At 34.8% G+C, this 21595-nt stretch overlaps 1 protein-coding gene across 3 annotated transcripts in view; it reads left to right on the top strand.

Moving 5' to 3' along the window:
* The window catches only part of PLCB1 (phospholipase C beta 1), a 902125-nt gene that overhangs the window by 660804 nt on the left and 219726 nt on the right, over positions 1-21595 (top strand). For all 3 annotated transcript variants that reach the window (XM_001374433.3, XM_007476702.3, XM_007476704.3), the window contains 2 exons: positions 2294-2440; positions 21084-21241. In XM_001374433.3, coding sequence (XP_001374470.1) covers positions 2294-2440; positions 21084-21241 — 305 coding nt within the window. The remainder of the gene's footprint in view (positions 1-2293; positions 2441-21083; positions 21242-21595) is intronic.

The following is a 21595-nucleotide window of genomic DNA, read 5'->3' as shown; positions in this document are numbered from 1 at the left end:
CCCATATTGATAAAATCACAGATCCATTGTGCATTGAAATACTTGAATAAAGGCATAGCTAGCTTAATTATCAAATTAGCTGATGCTACAAATTTTGAATGGATAACTTTTTATTAATTTCTTCACAGTTCATCATAGAAGCAATAATGAAAAAGGTAACAGGATAGACAACATTGATTCCAAACTAATAAAATGAAGTACAATAGAAATAAATGTAAAGTCTTCCACTTGGGTTTAAAAGCTGTGAAAGAAATCAATGCTTACAGAATAAAATACAAACTACTCAGCTTGACTTAAGGTCTTCAAAGATCTAGTTTTTACCTATCTCTCTAACCTAATTTTCACATTGCTTCCCTCTTTGCACCCTAAATTCTAGTCAAAATAAACTGCTAGAACTTAACATTCTCTTGCCTCCATGCATTCTTTTTTTTATTATTTAAAAATGTTTGTTACATTAAAATACACAGGAAACACTTGGAACTTTAATCAAACAGAAGGTTACCAGAACCTGTTATAACTGTTGCATGTTTAACCTGTTCCACTCATCTACTTTTATAATTTCTCTTAGTTTTGATAATTACTGCTTTATAATATATTCAAAATCTGCTACTACTCAACCTCCTTCCTTTATATTGTTCATGAATTCCTGTGATATTCTTGACCTTTCATTTTTCTAAATAATTTTTTTCTTGTTCAATAAAATAGTTTTTGGTAATTTAATTGGCATGTTATTTAATAAATTAGTTTATGTTGGTTTGTCATTTTAATTACATTGGCTCTGCCTACCCATGAACAGTTAATATTTCTTCAATTATTTAAAACAACATACCATCACGCAGCGTATGTGCTTCTATCACATCTCTGCCTTTAAGAATTCTTCTTCTTCAAGTTTAAACTGAGATACAACCTCCCACCTATTCCACAAAGCTTTCACTGATCTCCCTATTTTGACCAGTTTTGGTGGAGGTTGTTGAAAAATTTTTTTCAGCAAAAAATATATGTATTGTTGAAAAATTAATCATTTTCTTTTAATATCACTCCTCATATCACTAATTTGGCTGCCCAGGCCACTTACAAAATCACAGAATTTGTGATTTGGAAGGGGATTTTAATAATCATCTAGCTCAATCAATACATGAGAGCAATCTCCACTAAAACATACCAGAGAGAGATTCACCCTCTGTTTAAAGTCCTCAAAGAAAGAATTGACATCCCCCATTGATGCATTCCATTTCACTTCTAGATTGCTTAATTAATTTTTGAGTTTTCAAGATTAAAATAATTGTTCTCAAATGTTTGATTTTTTCTTTCTAAAACTCATATAAAATATATATCCAATTCTCATCAAAGGAGCCAATAACTGTGATTCTTTTTTTGTTTTCCTGAAAATGTTAAAAGCTACATTTTCATTCATCTTTGAGAATTTTAAAAAGCACTTAGTTATTTTGAGAATTTTTTTTTCTGCTACGAATGTCAGTTCTTCTGTTAACTGATGATAATTGTTTTATTGCTAAAGAAGAAACAATGCCTTTTGCCCATTGTGTGATTTCCTCTCTGGTGAAATATGATATATGCATTTTAAGTCTATGGAAATTGGTACTTTAGCATTCAGGGACCTCAAAATAGTCACAGAGTAAAATCCTTTAAACTACACTACTGATTGGCTATTGTGTATGTGTTGCTTACATTTGTCCTAAAGTCATCCTGGAGATGGATGCTAAACCTCCTCACTTTAATTTTCTTAGCCCACGACTAAAATATCATGTGGAAAAAAAGTTTTCATTTTAACTCTGAAAATGAAATTGACTGAAAAAAATGACTTAAAGGAATAGGAAGTCAAGTCATACTGTACAATTTTCAACAAAATTACCTCTCTTTTATATGACATTGCAGAACAACAATATCAATGCAATTTGCAAAATTTCACCATATATAGATTCTGTCTCTCTTTTCTCTGTCTCTTTATTTCTCTCTCTCACTATCTTTCTCTCTCTCCCTTGATTGTGATTCTTTTCCTTAATAAATGAGAGATCAATATTTAACCATTAAATCACATGGAAGTCAGGAAAGGGCCACATGATTAAATTTGTTTATTTTTTTGTAGAAGTTTGAAGTAACTACAAGAACTAAAAATGGTATGAATTTGAAATGGCCTATTTGAAAAATTTCTATGATTCTGCCCTTGTATTTCTTCAATAGCCAGAGTTTCCTACAAATCAATGCAATATGTCAAGAAGCATTTTAGACAGTAAATAAACATAGATCCTTCCCAAATTCTTTTTATTACCTTTAGGACAGATCTCAGTGGATGGATTCATGCGCTATCTGAGTGGAGAAGAAAATGGAGTCGTTCCGCCCGAGAAACTGGATTTGAATGAAGATATGTCTCAGCCACTCTCTCACTATTTCATCAATTCTTCACACAACACCTACCTCACAGGTACTTTACATGCATCTATTTGACTTGCATCTATATCTATATGTCTATCAGATTTACTGATCTATACTTTCAACTGCTAAATAGCTGAAGTACATTTTAAATTCAGTATCTTTTAAGTAAAACAGCCAGTACAGTCCATTCCCAGGAATGTGTATTAAGTGGGATAGCTGATGGAAGTAGAAAAATAAAAACAAATTATTTCTTTCATTCAAAATAATTAACATTTGTGGTATCATTGGATAATAGATTGAGGGGGCCTTCCAGGTCACTTAGTTCAACTCTTACATTTTATAGCTCTGGAAGATGAAACCCAGACAAGTATCATGACTGATTCCAAATCCAGGGTAGCACTTTTTCTACTGCATCTTGGCTGGCCTTTTATTCATGGGAGCATTTGAGAGGTGGAAGTGGGGAATGAAGATAAAGAATGATTCTTTATAGGAGTTGGCTCATGAAGTATATCCTGGGAGAAGTTGGTGATTCTAAGAGAACGAAATGTTTTTCAGGCATAGGAGTTAACTTGTGCAAAGGTACTAACATGGGAGATAGAATAATGAGTTTTTAGAACAAAAAATAGGTACCTTTAACTGGAATGCAGAGTATAGAAAGGAGAGTATCTTAGAATAAGCCTGGTAATGTATGCTGAAGCAATATTACAAATGGCTTAAATTCCTAGCTGAGGAGTTTTTCTTTTATCTTATTGGATATAAGGCTATAGATACTCTTGGTTTCTAGATTTCTAGAAAAACAAGGTCACTATGTATCTAAACCAGTTGTGCAGACATTGCAGTAAAATTCTAAATGCCACAAGCAGCATAAATATTACTTCTCCCTAATTTAATTTCCTCCTTTTCATTTTTATACTTTCTCAAAATCTTTTACTAATGACTAGCCTAATTAGGACCAAATATCTTTCTGAGTAACTGAGTAGATTACACAGATGGCCTTCAAACAATGTGCTGTCATCATTGGATATCAAGGTCTATGGTCCATGGCCCCTGGTGGCATGGCATGACATGTCTTCAGATGATAGGTGCTGTCTGTTTTAGGCTAAGAAAGGTTTCAGCTATGATTTATCATATTGATTATCTATTCTCTACTTCACTAAGAAATTATATAGCCTAGTAGGTAATGAGGAAAGGGAAATAGCAATTTATTTTTAATTGAGTCCTATATGGGCATGCTGGCTTGCCAAATTTAACCAGATTCCTTTTCTTTTGCATTACCATTATTTTGTGTGTGTGTATATATATATATATGTATATATATATAATATATAAATTTATATATAATTTGTAACCATATATCTATGGCATAGGTATATGGTTATATATAATATTAAATATAATATTAAACATAATAATAATAATTAATACATATGACTTGTTATAAATCATAATCAATTTACTTATCCAAGAGAAACAAATTCTCACATTGGCTATGTCCAAAAATCTATGTGTCCTTTTTTCCCCTCCAATTCCTTCCCCTCCCCTAGAAGGTAGGTTATATGATATTGGTTGTACAAATATTAGCATATAATACATATTTCCCAGTGTGTCATGTTGTGAAACAAGGCACATATTGCTAACACTAGAGAAAAGTTCATGGAGGAAATAGTGAAGAATGGTATGTTTCAGTCTGCATTCAAACTCCAGATTACTTTTAAGAGCTTTTCCCAGTTTTCATTGCTCTTAAAAAAAAAAAGATCTGTCATATGTTGAGTATACTTTCCAGGATAATGAAGGAATACATTTTAAAAATAGATTAAAGGATTAAAGGAAACCTAACATCTTTTTTTAAATCTAGAGATAATATTTTAATATGATAAATTGTTCATCTCTGAACTCAGAAAAAGTGTATGGGTTTTTTTTCCCCAAAGACTTTGTCCTTAGATTCTTTGTTTCACCCATTTTACAACTGGTCTGAAAAAAAAGCAGAATATTCTATATTTCCAATATATTCTTTAATAGACTTAAGTCAGGGTAGCCTCTATATCTCTACCCCCACACTAACAATATCCTCTAAAATGACCTTGCTATAAATACAGCCAGATGGAGTTTTGGGGGGAAAAATAACAACGAATAAGACCTATAATGTCAACCTGTGAGAAAAGAATTGTAGGATCTTGGACTTTGGTCTGGAAGTGACCCTAAGGTCTTCTACACCAACTCCCTGGTTTTAAGGATAAGGGTACACATTATTTGCCCAAGAACAGAGGTATTAAGCAGCAGAATTAGGATTTGAACCCAATTCTCTGAATTCCAAAGCTGAAGTTATATCCATCATACCTGTTTCCTATGATACACTGATAATTTGAGGATCTTTGAGGCATTCATTCAGTAAGTTACTATCAGGGGAGAAAACAATGATGTCAAAAAATGAGGGAGATCAAAATAGTATATATGCAAATTCTGTTTGCATCTCTCTGAGTTTCATAATGGTTGACCTATGTTTTTAACCCCATTATATTCCTTGTTTCGTTTTAATGTTTTATTGATGCTTGTTTTTATATATCAGCCATTTCCCAATACTATTTGCTATCTCTTGAACCTGACTTTGCAATAAGTCAGGCAAAACTAATTGACCTCATCAGAAAGTACATTCAGAATTTCTACCACTTCTCTACAAGCATTTATTAAATATTTATTTTGTTCCAGGAACAAAATTACTAAAAACTAAGTAAAAAGTAAGTAAATACAAGCAGAAAGATAGACCCTGCCCTCAAGTTCCTTAAAGGGACATTAAAATAGAAGAAGCTTCTATTCTAATAAGAAAAGACAAGGTAGAGAAGGAAACTAGAAATGGAGAAGAGATGAAATTACCCAGAGGCATTTTAAAGAGAGTATGGCAGGAGAGTCAAGAGTACAGCCTGCAGAGCAATGAAAGCATTAGTGACCTGGATGGCCTTCTTATAATGAGGGTTATGAGAGCAACCATCCATTGAGAGAGAAAGGCCTCAGGGCCAGAGTGTACTTCCATTGGGTGAAATCTATGGTTTCAACCAACTTGTCAGATTCAACTTAGGGTGTTTTATTACAATACCATCACCCTTCCTCACAATTAAGTTTTCACTGAATTCTGCACTGTTTTGGCTGTTAGGACCAGACTTTATTCTTCCTTAGGTAAGAATTCATCTGAACAATCCAATTCCCCTCCAAAAAAATAGAAAATCAAAAGACATTGATATAGATATTTCTAGAATGATTGCAAGTATGAGGAAAGGACAACTGCTGAAGACTCCTTTCATTGAAGACTGCATAGTCAAGAAAGCAGTAAGAAAGGGATAATGATGGAGGCATCATCACATGTTGCCATTTGCTTAACAAAGAACATTATTCTTTGAGGTTTGATTGTTCTTAGATTTGAGGTGATATAAAAAGTGTCTGATGGCAAAGCCTTTGCTAGTGTTTATAACCATAACATGGATAGGATTTATTTTGGATTATACACAATGAAAACATAAAGAAATATATTTTATTGTAGAAACAGATGGAATAATTTGTGTTTTTATGGTATCTGAGAGTCAGACCATTGTGTGTTATGTTAATTCTCATTTCAGATAAATTTTTAGAAACTTACAAAGATGTTGACATCTTAGAAGAGTCTCAATATTATATATTTTAATAGCTAATAAAAAGACTGGTATATGCAAATCATGCAATGAAGTGGCCTATCAATTTGCAATATAATCCTGTTAAGACTTATTTATGCCAATTGCTGCCCCTGTGTTTCTTTTTAAATTCAGACAAATGAACCCTGGAGGAAAAATAAATAAAATCATTGTAAGTTCTTATATGTTTATTATTAATTGATCTTTAATTGTAATGCTCACCTTCCTAGGGTTTTAGTAAAATTCGTTGGCAGTACATCAAGGACTGATTATTCACTTAGAGTCATGATTGTTCATAGTCAGTCTAGCATTTATGAGGAAATATAAAGTCCTTCTTGGTAGGGACAATATGTAGAAATTTCAACCTGTGCTTCTTCTTAACTACCCAACAAGTTTCCAGACCTCCAACCCATTGCCACCATCACCTCCAAATCATACGTAAAACAAAACCTTCATTGAAACAAGTGATGCCTCTTTATTATCAAGATGCCCATTAAGTTCGTGGAAAAAAAAATACAAGGTCTCAAATACTAATTACATGATGCTTGCTCAACTCTCTTCTTGTAGACTGTATGTCCTGACATGAGGCTCATTTCAAGAATATTCAAGAATTATCCGTAGTTATTAATAATTATCTTTATTCTGTCACTGCAGAATCTTTGAGTTGAAAACAACCACAGGGGTCACCTTGCAAGAATTCTCACTACAATAATGTCCCCCCCAGGTTGTTTTCCAATCTCTGTTTGGAGGGGAGCTCACTATCTCCAGAGATAACCATTCTATTCTTAGGCTACTGTAACTTAAAACTGAAGATTTTTTCTACTTTTTTTTTCTTTTTACAAACTGAATGTTTCTCATTTCTCTAGTTTCTCTAGTTTCACCCTTTGCATTATGTAAAAGAAAGTGATAGTACCTCAAACACCTGGAAGACACTTGGCACATGTGCCCCTACTCTTCCCTTGTCTATCCAGGATAAACATCCTCAGTTTCTACTGCATGATTCCAAGTCCCCCATCTTGTTCTGTTTGCCCTTCCCTGAATATATTCCAGGTGGTCAATGTTTTTCCTAAATGTGGCACTCAGAAGTTGACACAAAATACTTATGTGTTCTTACCTAGATGAATTATAGCAAAACTCTCATATCTCTTATCCTAGATATAATTCTTCTGTTAATGTTATCTAAGATCATATTATCTTGTTTAACAACTTCTCACCCAGTTAATACATGTTATAGTCCATTAATCACCTTCTGTCCTAGTTTGTTGTGACATGAACTACCTTTAACAATTTCCTCCTGGATCTGCACTTTTGCATTTAATTTGGGGAAATTTATTTAATTTAATTTTTTTAATTTTATTTCAAATGTATTTGTGTAATTAATATATATATATATATATATATTTGTGAAACAGGGGATACAGGAAGGAAAGAAGAAAGGAAATAGTCATTTATTAAGCTCCAACTATGTGCCAGGTATTATTATAAGTGTTTTTAAAATATTATATCATTTGATCTTCTTAACATCCTGGGAAGTTCTATTATTATCCCCATTTTACAGTGGGAAAAACCAAGGCAGACAAACATTGAGGAATTTGCCTAAGATCACAGAGCTAATAAATATTTGAGTCCAAGTCTCCCTGGCTTCAGGTCAAGCTCTATACCTGTCAAGATCTTCTGCAGTACTTGCAGTTAGGAAGACCTGAATTCAAATCCTTTTTAAGACACTTACAAGGTATATGACCCTAGGGGAAATTGTTCTAACTCTACCTTCCTTGATTTTCTCAATTGCAAAATCAGGATAAGAATAGCACCTTTTTTTTTTACAAGGATGACAGGATCAAATATGTATAAAACATTTTATAAACCTTAAAATACTGTATAAATGCTAGTTATTCATTTATTTTACAGACATTATCTCACTCACTTCTATCCAAATTTGATAATTAAAAAAGTGAAAATTAAAATCCTAATAATAAAATCCTAATAAGAAATATGTATAGTTCAGCAAAGAGAAGCTAGTTGGCACAATGGATAAAGTACTAGTCCTGAAGACAGAAAGACTCATCTCCTTGAGTTCAAATCTGAACTCACATTTATTTACTAGCTGTTTGACCTTAGACAAGTCACTTAACCCTGTTTGCCTTAGTTACCTCACCTAAGCATTCCACTATTTTTTATAATAAAACCACAAATGGTATCATGAAGAATTGGGCACAACTTAAACAACTGAACAATAGCACAGTCCAGCAAAATAAATTTCCATATTGACCACGTCCAAAAATCTATGTCTCATTCTGAATTTTAAGTCCATCATCTCTCTTACAGAAGATGAATCACATTTTATCTTTAGTCCATAGGATTATAGGTTAGAGCTGCACAGATCAGAATATTAAAATCTTTCAAAGTTGTGTATAATATTGTTATCCTTCTATAAGTTGTTCTATTCTACTCAAGTCCCTGCATTCATAGTGGTATTCCCACATTCTTCTGACATTGTCCATTTTGTCATTTTTTATGGCACAATAATATTCCATTACATCTATATACCATATTTTGTTTAACTGTTTCCCAATAGGTAGATGTACTTATATTTTCAGTTTGGGGAGGTACTACTTTCTTTTATTTAGGGTATAAGTTTAGTGGTGGTACAACTGAGTCAAAGGAAATATGTTAGAAGAGACCACAGAAACCAAATAGTGCAATGCATAAATCCCTTTATGACATTTTCTAACCAAAAATCCTTCTTAAAATACCCCCATACTCCCCCAAGAGTGCTTGTTTGTCTATGGCCTGAAGATGACCAACTTGCAAGCAGCTAGGAAAGGAAAGACTGATATAAGGAAGTACTGTTGATGTATGTTCCAGAGAAAGGAAAGAATCATTTTGATTGGTGAAACTGCATAGAAATTTGATGAAGCTAACTGGAATAAGCAAAGTAATAAGCCTAAACTAGGGGGCTCAAACCAAAGCAGATTAATATGATATCAGTTTGGAGAAGTAATACTAAATAGGAGTCTAGAAGCAGATTTTTAAAGCTAATAAATAATTGATAAGATAGATATGTACAAGATAGAGATGGCCAGAGAGAGATTTTTGATTTGAAAAGTTATAGGAAAAGGGAGAGAGAGCATATGGATTGCAAAATATTATAAAACAAATATTAAAAGTCTTATCAACATGTAATTTGAGGGAAAATGAAAATGAAATTAAAATTTTCTTAAGTATATGGGACCATAGGGAAATGGGATACAAGATCTGTAGAAAAGACGACCAGGAAGTTAGATGAAGTGTGATTGGATTAAGACTCAGATGTAGGGCATGTCTGAAGTCACAACCAATCAGAACAGCAAACCCCCAATGTAAAATTTTCCAGGGAAGGAAAGATTTTAATTCTCTGGATCTTGGCTTCTATTTATTATTTTCTTTAATTTTCAGAGGAAAATATATTTTAAAACAAAGCTTAAACAGGTTATATTATTTCTTTCTGTTTACCTAGCTCATAGCAGTTAGGAAACAAATACAGGTCCTTGAAAACCTACATTTTCTTTACGTCAGGAATGCAGGGCCTAAACTCCAGCATTTAATCCAAATAGAACTGGACTGGCTAATTGAAGAAATAATAATGAATCATTGCATAGAAAAAAACTCAAAGATCACAGCCTTTTTTTCATTGACAACTAGATCGCATGTATTCCTATATATCTTTTTCCAGATTACTTCCAGGTAGAATTTTAATAACCATTTTCTGACATTTTGTGATCTCTCCTTCCTTTCCATACTTCCTCCCTCCCCAAGAGGGCAGGTAATATGATATAGATTGTAGATGTGTATCACATAATACATATTCTTCATGTGAAAGAAGACACACCATTTATATTAGAGAAAAATTCAGGAACAAAATAAAGTGAATATGGTGTGCTTCAAGACTCTATCAATTCCTTTTTGGGTGATGGATAGCCTTTTTCATCAGGAGTCCCAAGGAGTTGTCTTGGATTTTTGCACTGTAGAGAATAGTTGTCATTCACAGTTGATCAGCATATTTTATTGCTGTTACTATACACAACATTCTCTTAGTTCTGTTCACTTCACCACACTTCATATAAATCTTTCCAGGTTTTTTGTGATCGTCTTGTTCATGTTTCTTATAGCAAAAAAAGTACTCCATGAAAATCATACCACAGCTTCTTCAGCCATTCCCCAGCTGATGGACATCCCTTCAATTTCTAATTCTTTGGCACTGCAAATAGAGCTGCTTTCAATATTTTTTTAATAGATTCTTTCCCCCAGCTTTGATCTCTTTGATATACAGACCTAGCAGTTGTATTGCTGCACCAAAGGGTATCCACAGTTTGGGGGGCATGTTTTCAAATTGTTTGTATTCCCCTATATATATATATATATATATATATATATATATATATGTATATTTAAGACTTCTTAGAAATGTGTAACTTTCCCTTCTTATTTCATATTTTGAACTTGTAAATATTTCTCTTTCCATGAATGTTTCTCTTAAAAAGTATGAAGATTCACCAAGCTATTAGACTGTCTATAATCAGTGACTCACTTCCTAAATCTTTGCCCACTGAAAAGTGAGCTGGCATACTAATGGAAGAATTGAACCTTATTAATATCAATATTCTCACACCAAATGAGACCATAGGAAAAAAGAAAGTTGTAGCTAAATGGAAGAATGACTCACAGATAGGCCTCCATGGAAAACCAAACAAAAGATCTGGCAGAGTTGGTTTCATTATTCACTCACTCATCATGTCCTGGGATACTTGGTTATCTGGCTCTTCTGTTTGTGAGATGAATGTGCATAAGTCAGAACAGAAAAACAAAACAAAATCCTTCATGAAGTGAATTTTACCTTGAATGCCAACATGTTACACATGAGAAAGTCAAGAAATTCTATAAACAATTTAGCAAATTCCTACAAACCAGGTCAGTGTGTACTTTGGTACTTGTTGGGGACTTAAATGTGATGGAAAGAACAGAAATAAAAAGCAAAAAACCTGCTGGAAAATAGAGCTCAAACAATCGATTAAAGGAAAGTCAAAATCAAGATTAAATCAGAATAAAGATGAGAAGACATTGTAAAAATACTTGTTTTATAAATAAAAACAAGTTCTTTCATTTGAGCTATTTACACAATAAGGGATTGTGTAAATCCCTTCCATTGGAGATGGAAGAAGGCTTTGATATTGGTTATGATTATCACTGTTTTCAAAAATGTTTAACCAAAGAAAGTAGTCTCTAAAACAAAACCTCCAAAATAGCCCAGATGCTGCATCAATAAAGAAAAAGCATTTCTTCTCTTTGCTCAACAGAGGAAAGTAGCAGCCAGGGACACCTGTAAAATAATACCCTGGAAGGTAGGGGGAAGTGACAGTATAGCTACATAACATAGTGAAAAGAAGATTTGCACATAGAAATATGTCTACAAAAAGCTTGGTGACATTCTAAACTGAGTCCTAAAGCATTCTTGAAAGATATGGAAAAAATAAACAAAAAATGGAAATGATGGACTATGCTTATCTCTATGAAAATAAATTTCAATCATCAATGATAAGTGAGTTTCTGGATTTGAACCCTAATACCTTAGTCTCTATTAAGCTTTGTAAGGAAGTTGAAAAGGGACTTAGGTGGATAGAGTGTTAGACCTGGAGTCAAGAAAAACTGAGTTCAAATCCAGTCCCAGATACTTACTATGTGACTCTAGACAAGCCTCTTGGCTTCTGTCTGCCTTGTTTTACTTATAATATAAAATAAAGAGAATAAAGACACCGACCTTCCAGAATTCTGAGGAGAAAACAGATATCTCTAAAGTGCTTTCCAGGCCTTGCAATTCCATATAAATGCTATGATAATGCATAGAAAATGTATGTCAGAAAAAGAATGAGACTTAGAGAAAATAACTAATCTCCCAAGAGCTGCTTAAGATGATAATAATTGGCTTTTTATATAGCTTTGTAAAGTTTCAAAATGCTTAACATGTGTTACCTCATTTGAGCCTTACAACAATCCTATGGGGTGGGCACCATATTGGGTACCATAAAATTAACTCATTTTAAAGCTGGTGAAATATTGGAGATGAGTTTTCAACTAATTTCTTCCTAACTAGAAGGCCGCCCAGAACTTTGAGTAGATCTTTGTGGGATTTTTGAAACTGATATAAAAAAATATAGGAAATGGCAATGTGGGCGGGCTATGAGCTGTACCCACAGAGGCAAAACACCACACCAGTGATATTAGAGACCCACTGCAATTGTAAAGAGTGTTTCCCTTTAGTAGTTTAAGAAAAGTCTTCAAAGAGAAGAACTTGAGCCTTTTCTAAGGCATTATGTGTAGGGAAGAAATTAGAAACCTCTATTTCTTTCTGCAGATCTGGCTAGAGAGATGCCAGAATGGAAGATCCCAGGAGAAAGCAGCTAGGTGGTACAGTGACTAGAATCAGAAAGACTTTTCTTCCTGAGTTCAAATCTGGCTTCAGATATTTAGAAGCTGTGTACCCTGGGGTAAGTCACTTGTCAGGTGAAATCCCCAAAGTTTTGAGTTGAGGCCGAAGTCCTGGAATACTTCCAGAAGACTGTAACCTTCAGGGAACCTCTGAGATATTAGTCTTTCTGCAAGTGACTTTAGATAAGACGCATAAACCCTCTGAGTCTTCTTAGCCCTTGGCTATAAAATGGGGCTGTATTTACCCTGCTGCCCGGTGTTGTTGCAGTAATCAAACAATGTAGCATTTATAGGAAGGCCATTTGTAAACTGTGAAGTACTGTAATGCCAGCTAAGTAGCACAGGAATTCCAGCCTGAAGTCAAAAAGACCTGAGTTAGCTTCCAACCTCAAGCACTTACGAACTGTGACCCTTGACAAGTCATTAACCCTGTTTCCCTCAGTTTCCCCATCTGCCAAATGACTTAGAGAAGGAAATGACAAACCACTCCAATATTTTTTCCAAGAAAACTTGAAATGCAGGCCCAACGAGTTGGACATAACTAAAATGGCTCAACCACAACCACAAAAGTACTATTAAAAACTGACCCTAGGAGGACATCATATAATTATTAACTACCCACATAGGGAACAAACCCATGAATTTTGTCCATACCACTAGTGTGCTCTAGCAAAATGAATGAAAAGGTCAGTCTGATTAGTGCAACCCTACAGCATGGAAGGACAGTCAGGGCAGCTAGTACCCCCGGGTCTGAACAGCTCCCTCAGCTGTGATCCCAAGATTGATGCGCCCTCATTGACTGCTTGGCAGCTCTTCTTTCAGTGACAGCAGAGAAATCATCCATATCTAGGGCCCTGGTCCTCATCTCAACACACAGGCTTTATTGGTGAGCATTTAACAATGTCTTGCAATGTGCTGGAAACTTATTCAGCAAAGAAGACCGCAAGGAAATAAATAGAGGCTGATGATAAGGCTAACAAAAGCCCTCTGGCGTGGAGGTCGAGGGGGAAAGGGGTGGAGAAATTGAGTTATTAGACTTGATCTTTGCCCTCCTTTGGATGAACACTTTGTAGGTCTGGCTAAGTTCTTGGGTTTAGAGAAATTGTCAGAAGCCATTGACTTTACAGGTTTTGTTTCCAGGCTGTAGTCTCTTAGTCTAGCCTGTGCCACCCAAGGATGCCTCAGGCCCTGGGTGGAAGAACTCAAGCAGATATAATCAGTCACTAAGGCTACATGCAACACAGTGAGACATCTCATATTGTGGCTTGAAGGCAGTATTATGGGTTAATGGGAAATGTCACTTCAGCTCCCCAGTTTATTCTCATATTTGGGATTTGCTTATGAGAGATGATGGCAGCTTGCTAGCTTCCTAAGCATCAAGTGCTGAGTGATTCATAGAACATCATTAACACCAACTCAGGGCTGGCCCCTAGCCCTAGCAGCTGTACTCTGTGCTGCCTGTACCCAAATAGAAAATAAAAAGAAAGGAGAAATTTGGAGGGGAGGGAAGCAGAGGGAAATGGTGGTTAAGCATCTCAAATAAAAAATAAAAACTTAAAGTGCTCAGAGCAAAAAGAGAGTCCATATCCTAATGCTTTGTGGCTGAAAAATTCTGTAGATGAAAGAAAAGCTACAAGAAAGTAGATATTCATTCAATGAAAAAAATTATCTGCTATCGTGTGCTCTCTGATATGAAAGTTCCTTTTCTAAGAAGTAAAATTTAGTTTTCTGAGGATGTGCACTAGTCTTAAGTCATATTTAATTTTTTTTCTAATGGGGAAATTGTCAGAAGTCATTGGCCTTTTAAGGAGTGAGCTATTTTCCATGTTATGTTATTATTTCAACTCTGTGTTATTCTAGGGAGCAGAGGAATGAGAGAGAGAGACAGAGAGAGAGACAGAGAGAAAGACAGAGAGAGAGACAGAGAGAGAGAGAGAGAGAGAGAGAGAGAGAGAGAGAGAGAGAGAGAGAGAGAGAGAGAGAGAGAGAGAGAGAGAGAAAGAATTTCTTAGGTATTTTGTCATCTATACTTTACTTAATCCCATGTATCAGACCAAACACAGAAACCTGAGGCTTTAAATGTATAACCCATCTTTAGCTACTATTCACCTCTTGGTAACATTTTGCAACCAGGATTGATCTTTATATCTATAAAGTTGCCCCCAACTACTGTTTGCAACAGTTCCTTTATGACAACATTGAGCATACATGGTACTTCTTAAAACCCTGACATACAGTTGAGCCTAATCACTTACCCAAAAGAACATATTCTCCTCTCAAATTTTCATTACCCATTCAATGGCTTTATAAATGGCTACAAAACTGGCGTTAAGATTGTGAATTGAAGCCAGAAATTAAGTGAAAAGAGGAAAATCCAAGGCTTTATTTGCAATGTGAAAGAAAAATAAATGAAATAATAACCTAAGTGATTTCAGAGAAAAATCTGTTTTAGATTACAGTAGCTATGTAATTGGTATAGAAATAGGAATTTTGATTTAAAAGAGCATGGATAACTTTTTCAGCTCCCCACTTCACTAAAATAATCCTGCCTTTAGAATAGGCACTATTCAAAATGATAACCAAATTTTTCTTGTAAAGTTTTATGTGCATATAACAAATGGAAATTTGTACTAGTTTTCATTATTCCTTGGTATGGTAATGCATGGCCAGTTAGTTATTTACAGAATGACAGGTTCAATTCCACAGGAAACTTGTCCAGATGATTTTATCATTGATGTGTTCCACATTTGGAAGGGCATGTGTGTTAATGAGGTCATGTTTTTCTCGAAAACAAAAGTAATTATTCAAAAACTTCCTGAGCTCTTCAGGACCTGCATTATGATTCTATAGCAGTCAAGAATGATTTACTTTTTGTTATACTGAAAGACATATCTTGTGACTTATTAAATGGATAGCATAAAGTGGTTTGAATCCCATATTTTGCCCTACATGTTTTTCATGACAGGCATTGTATATTGCAAAATCATTTTGACAGCTTTCACTGGCGTCTCCTATTTGTCAGTGTCTATTGAGAAATTATATGGAAAATTAAGGGCTTCAGAGAAGGATATTTTTTTTATTTATTTAAGTTTCCAAAATGCTTTATCTAGGCCTAAATATTATAGAGAAAGAATAATATTTGCTTCCATATAAATCCATATTTAATACCTAATTTTTATCCTCACAATATCCACTGTGTAAATATATGTGGAGTACAGAGTTTCTGAAATTGCACTGTAGAAGTTGTTAGGAAAGATTTTAGTTGAAGGTGATGGAGATGAGCAGTAGGCAGTGATAGAAACAGGACCCTCATGTTCCGAAATCTTATATTTCTCACTAGTTAGCACTAGTTAAGAATAAATGGCAAAGTCTGTACTATTAATCAGTTAACCATTCTGTATTATTAATCATTCATAATGATTCTGTACTGTTATGTTCTATGCACTAGATTTGTCTTGTTGTGTATTATTAATTGCTTATATTGTTCTGTATTTACCTTAGTTCTGAATTTACCTGTAGTGGTTGTCTGTACTGTATCCTCTCTATGTTCCCATCTTTGATGAAGGCATTACACAGCAAGACCTCACCTACACTGACAAATGATGACAGGTCGGGCAATGGGGAAACATGGGATATGCACACCAAGGGCTCTGGCAGTCCAGGGGCATCTCCCAAACCTGTGCATGCCCCTTATTCCCTTTCTGGTGTCCTCAGGATCACCCATGATTTGTCACTTAAAACCCTACCTCCACTTGTATTTGAACCCACCAACTCAATGCTTATATTCTGGGGTTTTCAGCCTATAATGCCCCAAGACGCCCAGGGGTGGGCTAGTCTGGTGAGAGGTGGTGATTTCCCTGGAATGGGAGACCAAAGCACCCAGACCCTCAATACGAATCCCAATCCACACTTTGGGCTACTTCACCAGCCTCGGGATTATTCCAGCAGTCCTACGGTTATTCCCCCAGCCCCAAGTCTATCCTGTTAGGGTTAAGTCATTACACCAGCCTAGGTGATTATACTATCTTAAAAAAATCTTTTTCTTTAAATAAAATTATTTCATACTTCTGGATTGAGCAGAGTTTTGAGCCTCCCATTTGCAGGGCAAGAGTTTGCTGCAAACTTGGGTGTTTTCTCCCGCAACAAATTTTGGTGGCCCCTACAGGTGGTCCGTCTCTGGCACTTGAGCTCCCTTAGTTCCCTGAGGTAAGAAAATTGATCTCCTTTAACCTCTTTATCCAAGATGTTCTCTCTTAATGGCCAGCAATAGTTAAAGAGACGGACAAGGCTCCAGGCTCAGACAGCTTGGGTAGGCATTACAGTGATCACCTGTTTATGTCCTGCCCTAAAGCCACAAATCTGTATGGGGCATAGACAGGCTTTTTGCCTAGCTCTAGAAATGTGGTCATACTTTTTACTGCATGGTGGGGAGTGCAGTCATTGGAAGGGAGTATGGAGCGAGGAGCATCTATTCCCCAAAATCCACCATTGGGCATTCCTTTAAGACATTAGGATGAGTTAGATCTATCCGACCTGAAGAAGACGCTGTTCTACAATTGAATATGAAATTCTTTCATGTTTCTGGATTAAATGGAGTTTTGAGCCTCCCATTCTTGGGGTCAGACCCTGCTCTAAACTTGTCCCAAAACAAAGGAGGTTTTAGAATTGAACTTATTTCTCATAAAATAGAAAATTTTAAAGGTGTGGAGTAAAGCTTCTTTTTAAAAATAAAATCTTATTTCAAAAACAAGAAACTGAAATTCAACCTGGAACAAACAATACCATAGATTCAGGAACAGGATTCAAATTAAACCTATATAAATTTATAATCATGCTACTTAATCTTTCTCAGCCATAACTTAACAGTGGTAGTGTAAGACTTTTAGATTGCAAAGCACTTTACAGATATATCTCGTTTGAGCCTTACAATAACCCTTGGAGGCAGGTGCTATTATTATTTCCATGTTGTGATGAAGAAACTTTGGGAGAAAAAACTCAAGTCCCTTATCCAGGATCACTCATGGCTAGTAAGTATCTGAGGCAAGATTTGAACTAAGGTTTTCCTAATTCAAATCTAGCATTCTACCTAGAATGATACCTAGGTGCCTAAAATTAGGCAGTTGAACAAAATAATCCTTTAGGCCCTTTCCTGATCTAAATACATAATCCTATGATTAAGATTAAAATATCTACTTCTTAGAATAAACATCTACAGGCCCAAGGAAAAATTATTATGAAGCCATGCCAAGCTGACTTATAGTCAACTCCTCAGAGATACATGGTGATAAAAACCAAGTGACTCACATTTCCAGTTTTTACACAGTTGTGCCACCTACCAAAATTCTGAAAGTTGGCTATTATTTTTAAGGTGCAGCTGGGACTATCTCCCTCCCCAATTCCATCATTCAAAAAAACCACTGGGAAGGGATTACAAGGAGATTTTTTTAAGTTGAAAAACATTACATTTTCCTCAAGGATCTTATATTCTAGATGGGGAAATAAAAAATCATGCATATGCATATATAATACAAATGGAGCACAGCTGCAAAGCATTTGGGCTTGATCTTCTCAAAGGTCCCTACCAGTCCCAATCTATGATTCTCTGAGTACATGAGAAAAATTCAATCCAATAAGCATAAATTGAGTACTTACTATGTGCCAGAAATTGGGTAAAACACTGGGGAAATAAAGACAATTAAAAAGAATAGTCCCTACTCATAAGGAACCTAAATTCTAATGGGAGAAACGCAATATAATGTTGATGGGAGGTAATCTTAGAGAGGAAAGCACTAGTAACTGGAGAGGGGAATTGGAAAATGGGGAAACGGGATGCTTGCACTTAGAAGAAGAGCTGGTACAAAGGTATAGCAAATAGGAGATGTAGCCTAATGTGTAAATGATAGTGAGTAGACACACTAGTAGTGTGTGCAGGGTAAAAATGTGTAAAAGATTAGAAATTTAGAAAAGGGACCATATTGCAAAGACCTTAAATTCTAGCGAAATTTATATTTAATTCTAGTGGTAATAAGAAGCCACTGGAATTTATTTATGGCAGGGTATGGTCAGAATTCTAATTTAGAATTTTAGAGGAGAATGAATTGGAAGCAGGAAAAAAGGATGCATGGTGTAGCATGAGAGTTCAGATAAGAGATAATAACTGGGTTACAGTTCCTTGATTTTTGCTATTTAGTACAGAAAAACTTTTAGACTATCTTCACTAATATAATTAAAATAATTTCTAAATCACTGCAAAGGGAAGAGTTCAAGAGCAAAAATGAGAATCAGTCTCCAGGATATATACTATATATTTGTAGGATCTCTGGAATCATTCTATTTTGAGTAGAGTACCTTGTATTTGAAGGGCTAATCCTCCTAAGAAAATGGGTAGAAATCTGTTAGCTTTTATGCAAGAGCAACGTGAAGTCTGTCTTATTTTGTGTTTTTGACAAAGAATGTTTGCAGTGGAAATTCATCTTGTTAATTGTCTAAAGGTCAAATTGTCTAAAGGTTAAATTGTTAAAGGTCTAAAATATTCTCAAAAAGGCACCTAAAGGTGACTTGACTGTGCCAAAAAGTTTTCTGGGATGAACACAGTAGAATAAAGGTTGTTTTCAGAATAACTGAGGCAATATTTATGGAAGGGGGTCAGAAAAATTTAGACCAGAAAGAAAGTACTGACAATCATGATGGGAGTATTTTACCCAACTTATCCCTCAATGGATTTGGAGGTCCACAGGTGATATACATAGATTATACATCTTTTCCGCCTTTTTAAATATATTGATTATGTTGACTTTTTCATCTTTTTTGTCTTTAAAAATACATATTTGTTACACATAAAAACTAATACCATAAACAAATTCAGAGACCATAGAGTAGTTTGTCTGTCAGATCTATGGATAAGGGAATAATTTATGCTGGAACAAGAGATAAAGAACATTAGAAGATGTAAGTTGAATAATTTTGATTATATTAAATTTCAAAGTTTTGTGCAAATAAAACCATTGTAACTAAAATTAGAAGGAAAGCAGAAAGCTGGGGTGGGATAATTTAGAATAAATATCTCTGATAAAAGTCTCATTTCTCAAAAATATAGAGAACTAGGTCAAATTTATAAAAATAAAAGTCATTCTCCAATTGATAAATGGTCAAAGGATATGAACAGGCAGTTTTCAAATGAAGAAATCAAAGCTATCTATGGTCATATGAAAAAAAATGCTCTAAATATTTCTTGATTAGAGAAATTCAAATCAAGACAATTCTCAGTTACTATCAGATTGGCCAATATGAGAGAAAATGAAAATTATAAATGTTGGAAGGGATGTGGAAAAATTGGGACTCTAATGTACTGTTGGTAGAGTTATGATACAATCCAACCATTCTGGAGAACAATCTGAAACTCTGCCCAAAGGGCACTAAATTGTACATATCCTTTGATCCAGCAATACCACAACTAGAGATTTTTTAATAGAAAAGAACCTGTTTTATACACAAATATTTATTGAAAACTATTTTTGTGGTAGCAAAAACTTAGAAATTAAGGCATTGTCCATAAATTCAGGAATGGCAGAATCAGATGTGGCATATATTGCAATTGAATACTATTATGCTATAAGATATGACAAGCAGGAGGATTTTAGAAAAACCTGGAAAGACTTACATGAACTCCTGAAAAGTGAAGTGTGCAGAACCAGAGGTGTACATGGTAACAGCAATAGACTTGAAAAATTATGAACAACCTAGGTATTCTCAGCAATTAAGAAATCCAAGACAATCACAGAGATTTATGGAGAAAATTTCCATCTGCTTTTAGAAAAAGAATTGATAGTTTGAATGCAGATCAAAACATACTATATATTTCACTTGCTTCTTTTTTTTGTTGTTCTTTGAGATCTCTTCCACAAAATGACTAACATAGAAAAATGTTTTACATGAGTGGATATGTAAAATCTATATCAGTCCTTCTCAGGGAGGACAGAGGAAAGGGAGGGAATGAGGGAAGGACAGTGAAAAAGAGGGATAGAATTTGAGACAAAAAAAATTTAAATGATTGTTAAAAATTGTTTTGACAGATAATTGGAGGGAAATAAAATATAGTTATCCCTTCTACAACTTTTCTCATTGTGGTGGGATACCATGGGTTGGCATAAGAAATAAAATGGGAATTTTGGAGGCAGAGATGAAACACAAAGGCCAGTAGATAACATAGAGAAGTTTTAGAAACACAGACATGCATATTTAGCTTAAAATTTATAAGGTACACATATGTCCCAAGTGAATGATAAAGAGAACCTCAAAATGCCATTATCATGTTCAGGGCTGGTATTGTGTAGAGAGCTTCAGAAAGCTGGACAAACTTTTCTTGTCCTACAAGGCATGTGACTTCTCTGGTGGTTCTGGTGGTACTTGATCATTTTCAGCCATGTTCAAATGTTACTCATGTGAAATAGTCTTTTAGGAAATTTTTGAGAAGTACTTTTTCACATAGTGTTGAAAGACCTTGACTTTACTAACTTTTTTTCTTGTATCCTTTGTTGACTGCCCTGGCCTCACAGTTTTGTTCTTCCACAGCTGGCCAGTTAGCTGGCAACTCCTCAGTAGAGATGTATCGCCAAGTACTCTTGTCTGGCTGTCGCTGTGTGGAGCTGGACTGCTGGAAGGGAAGGACAGCAGAAGAAGAGCCTGTCATTACTCATGGTTTCACCATGACAACAGAGATCTCTTTTAAGGTATGATGAAAAGTTTAGCCAGTGGGAAGGCCTAGTTGTTGAGGAGAATGCTTCATAGGTGTGATAGTTGAGTGGAGTAGAAAGAGCTCCAGAACTTGCCTTTAATTCTAGATCTACAATTCTTTCCTTATGTAACTTTGGGAAAGTCTATTGAAAACCTAGTCTTGTTTATTTTTTAAAAGAGAAGTTTAAATTTGATGATGCCTCTATTACTTTCTAGCTATAAAAGTTTACATTTTAAACTTTAGCAAATTATCACCATAAGCTTAAATTCTAATTCTCAGTTTTACATGTGGTAAAACGATTTTTTTTAAATTAGTTCTTATGCCATACAGTAAGTTAATTTTGTAAATC

The sequence above is a fragment of the Monodelphis domestica genome, chromosome 1, assembly GCF_027887165.1.
Source record: "Monodelphis domestica isolate mMonDom1 chromosome 1, mMonDom1.pri, whole genome shotgun sequence".
NCBI classification, from domain to species: Eukaryota; Metazoa; Chordata; class Mammalia; order Didelphimorphia; family Didelphidae; genus Monodelphis; species Monodelphis domestica.
Note: the sequence above shows the minus strand (reverse complement) of the source record. Positions and strands in the feature narration are given on the sequence as shown.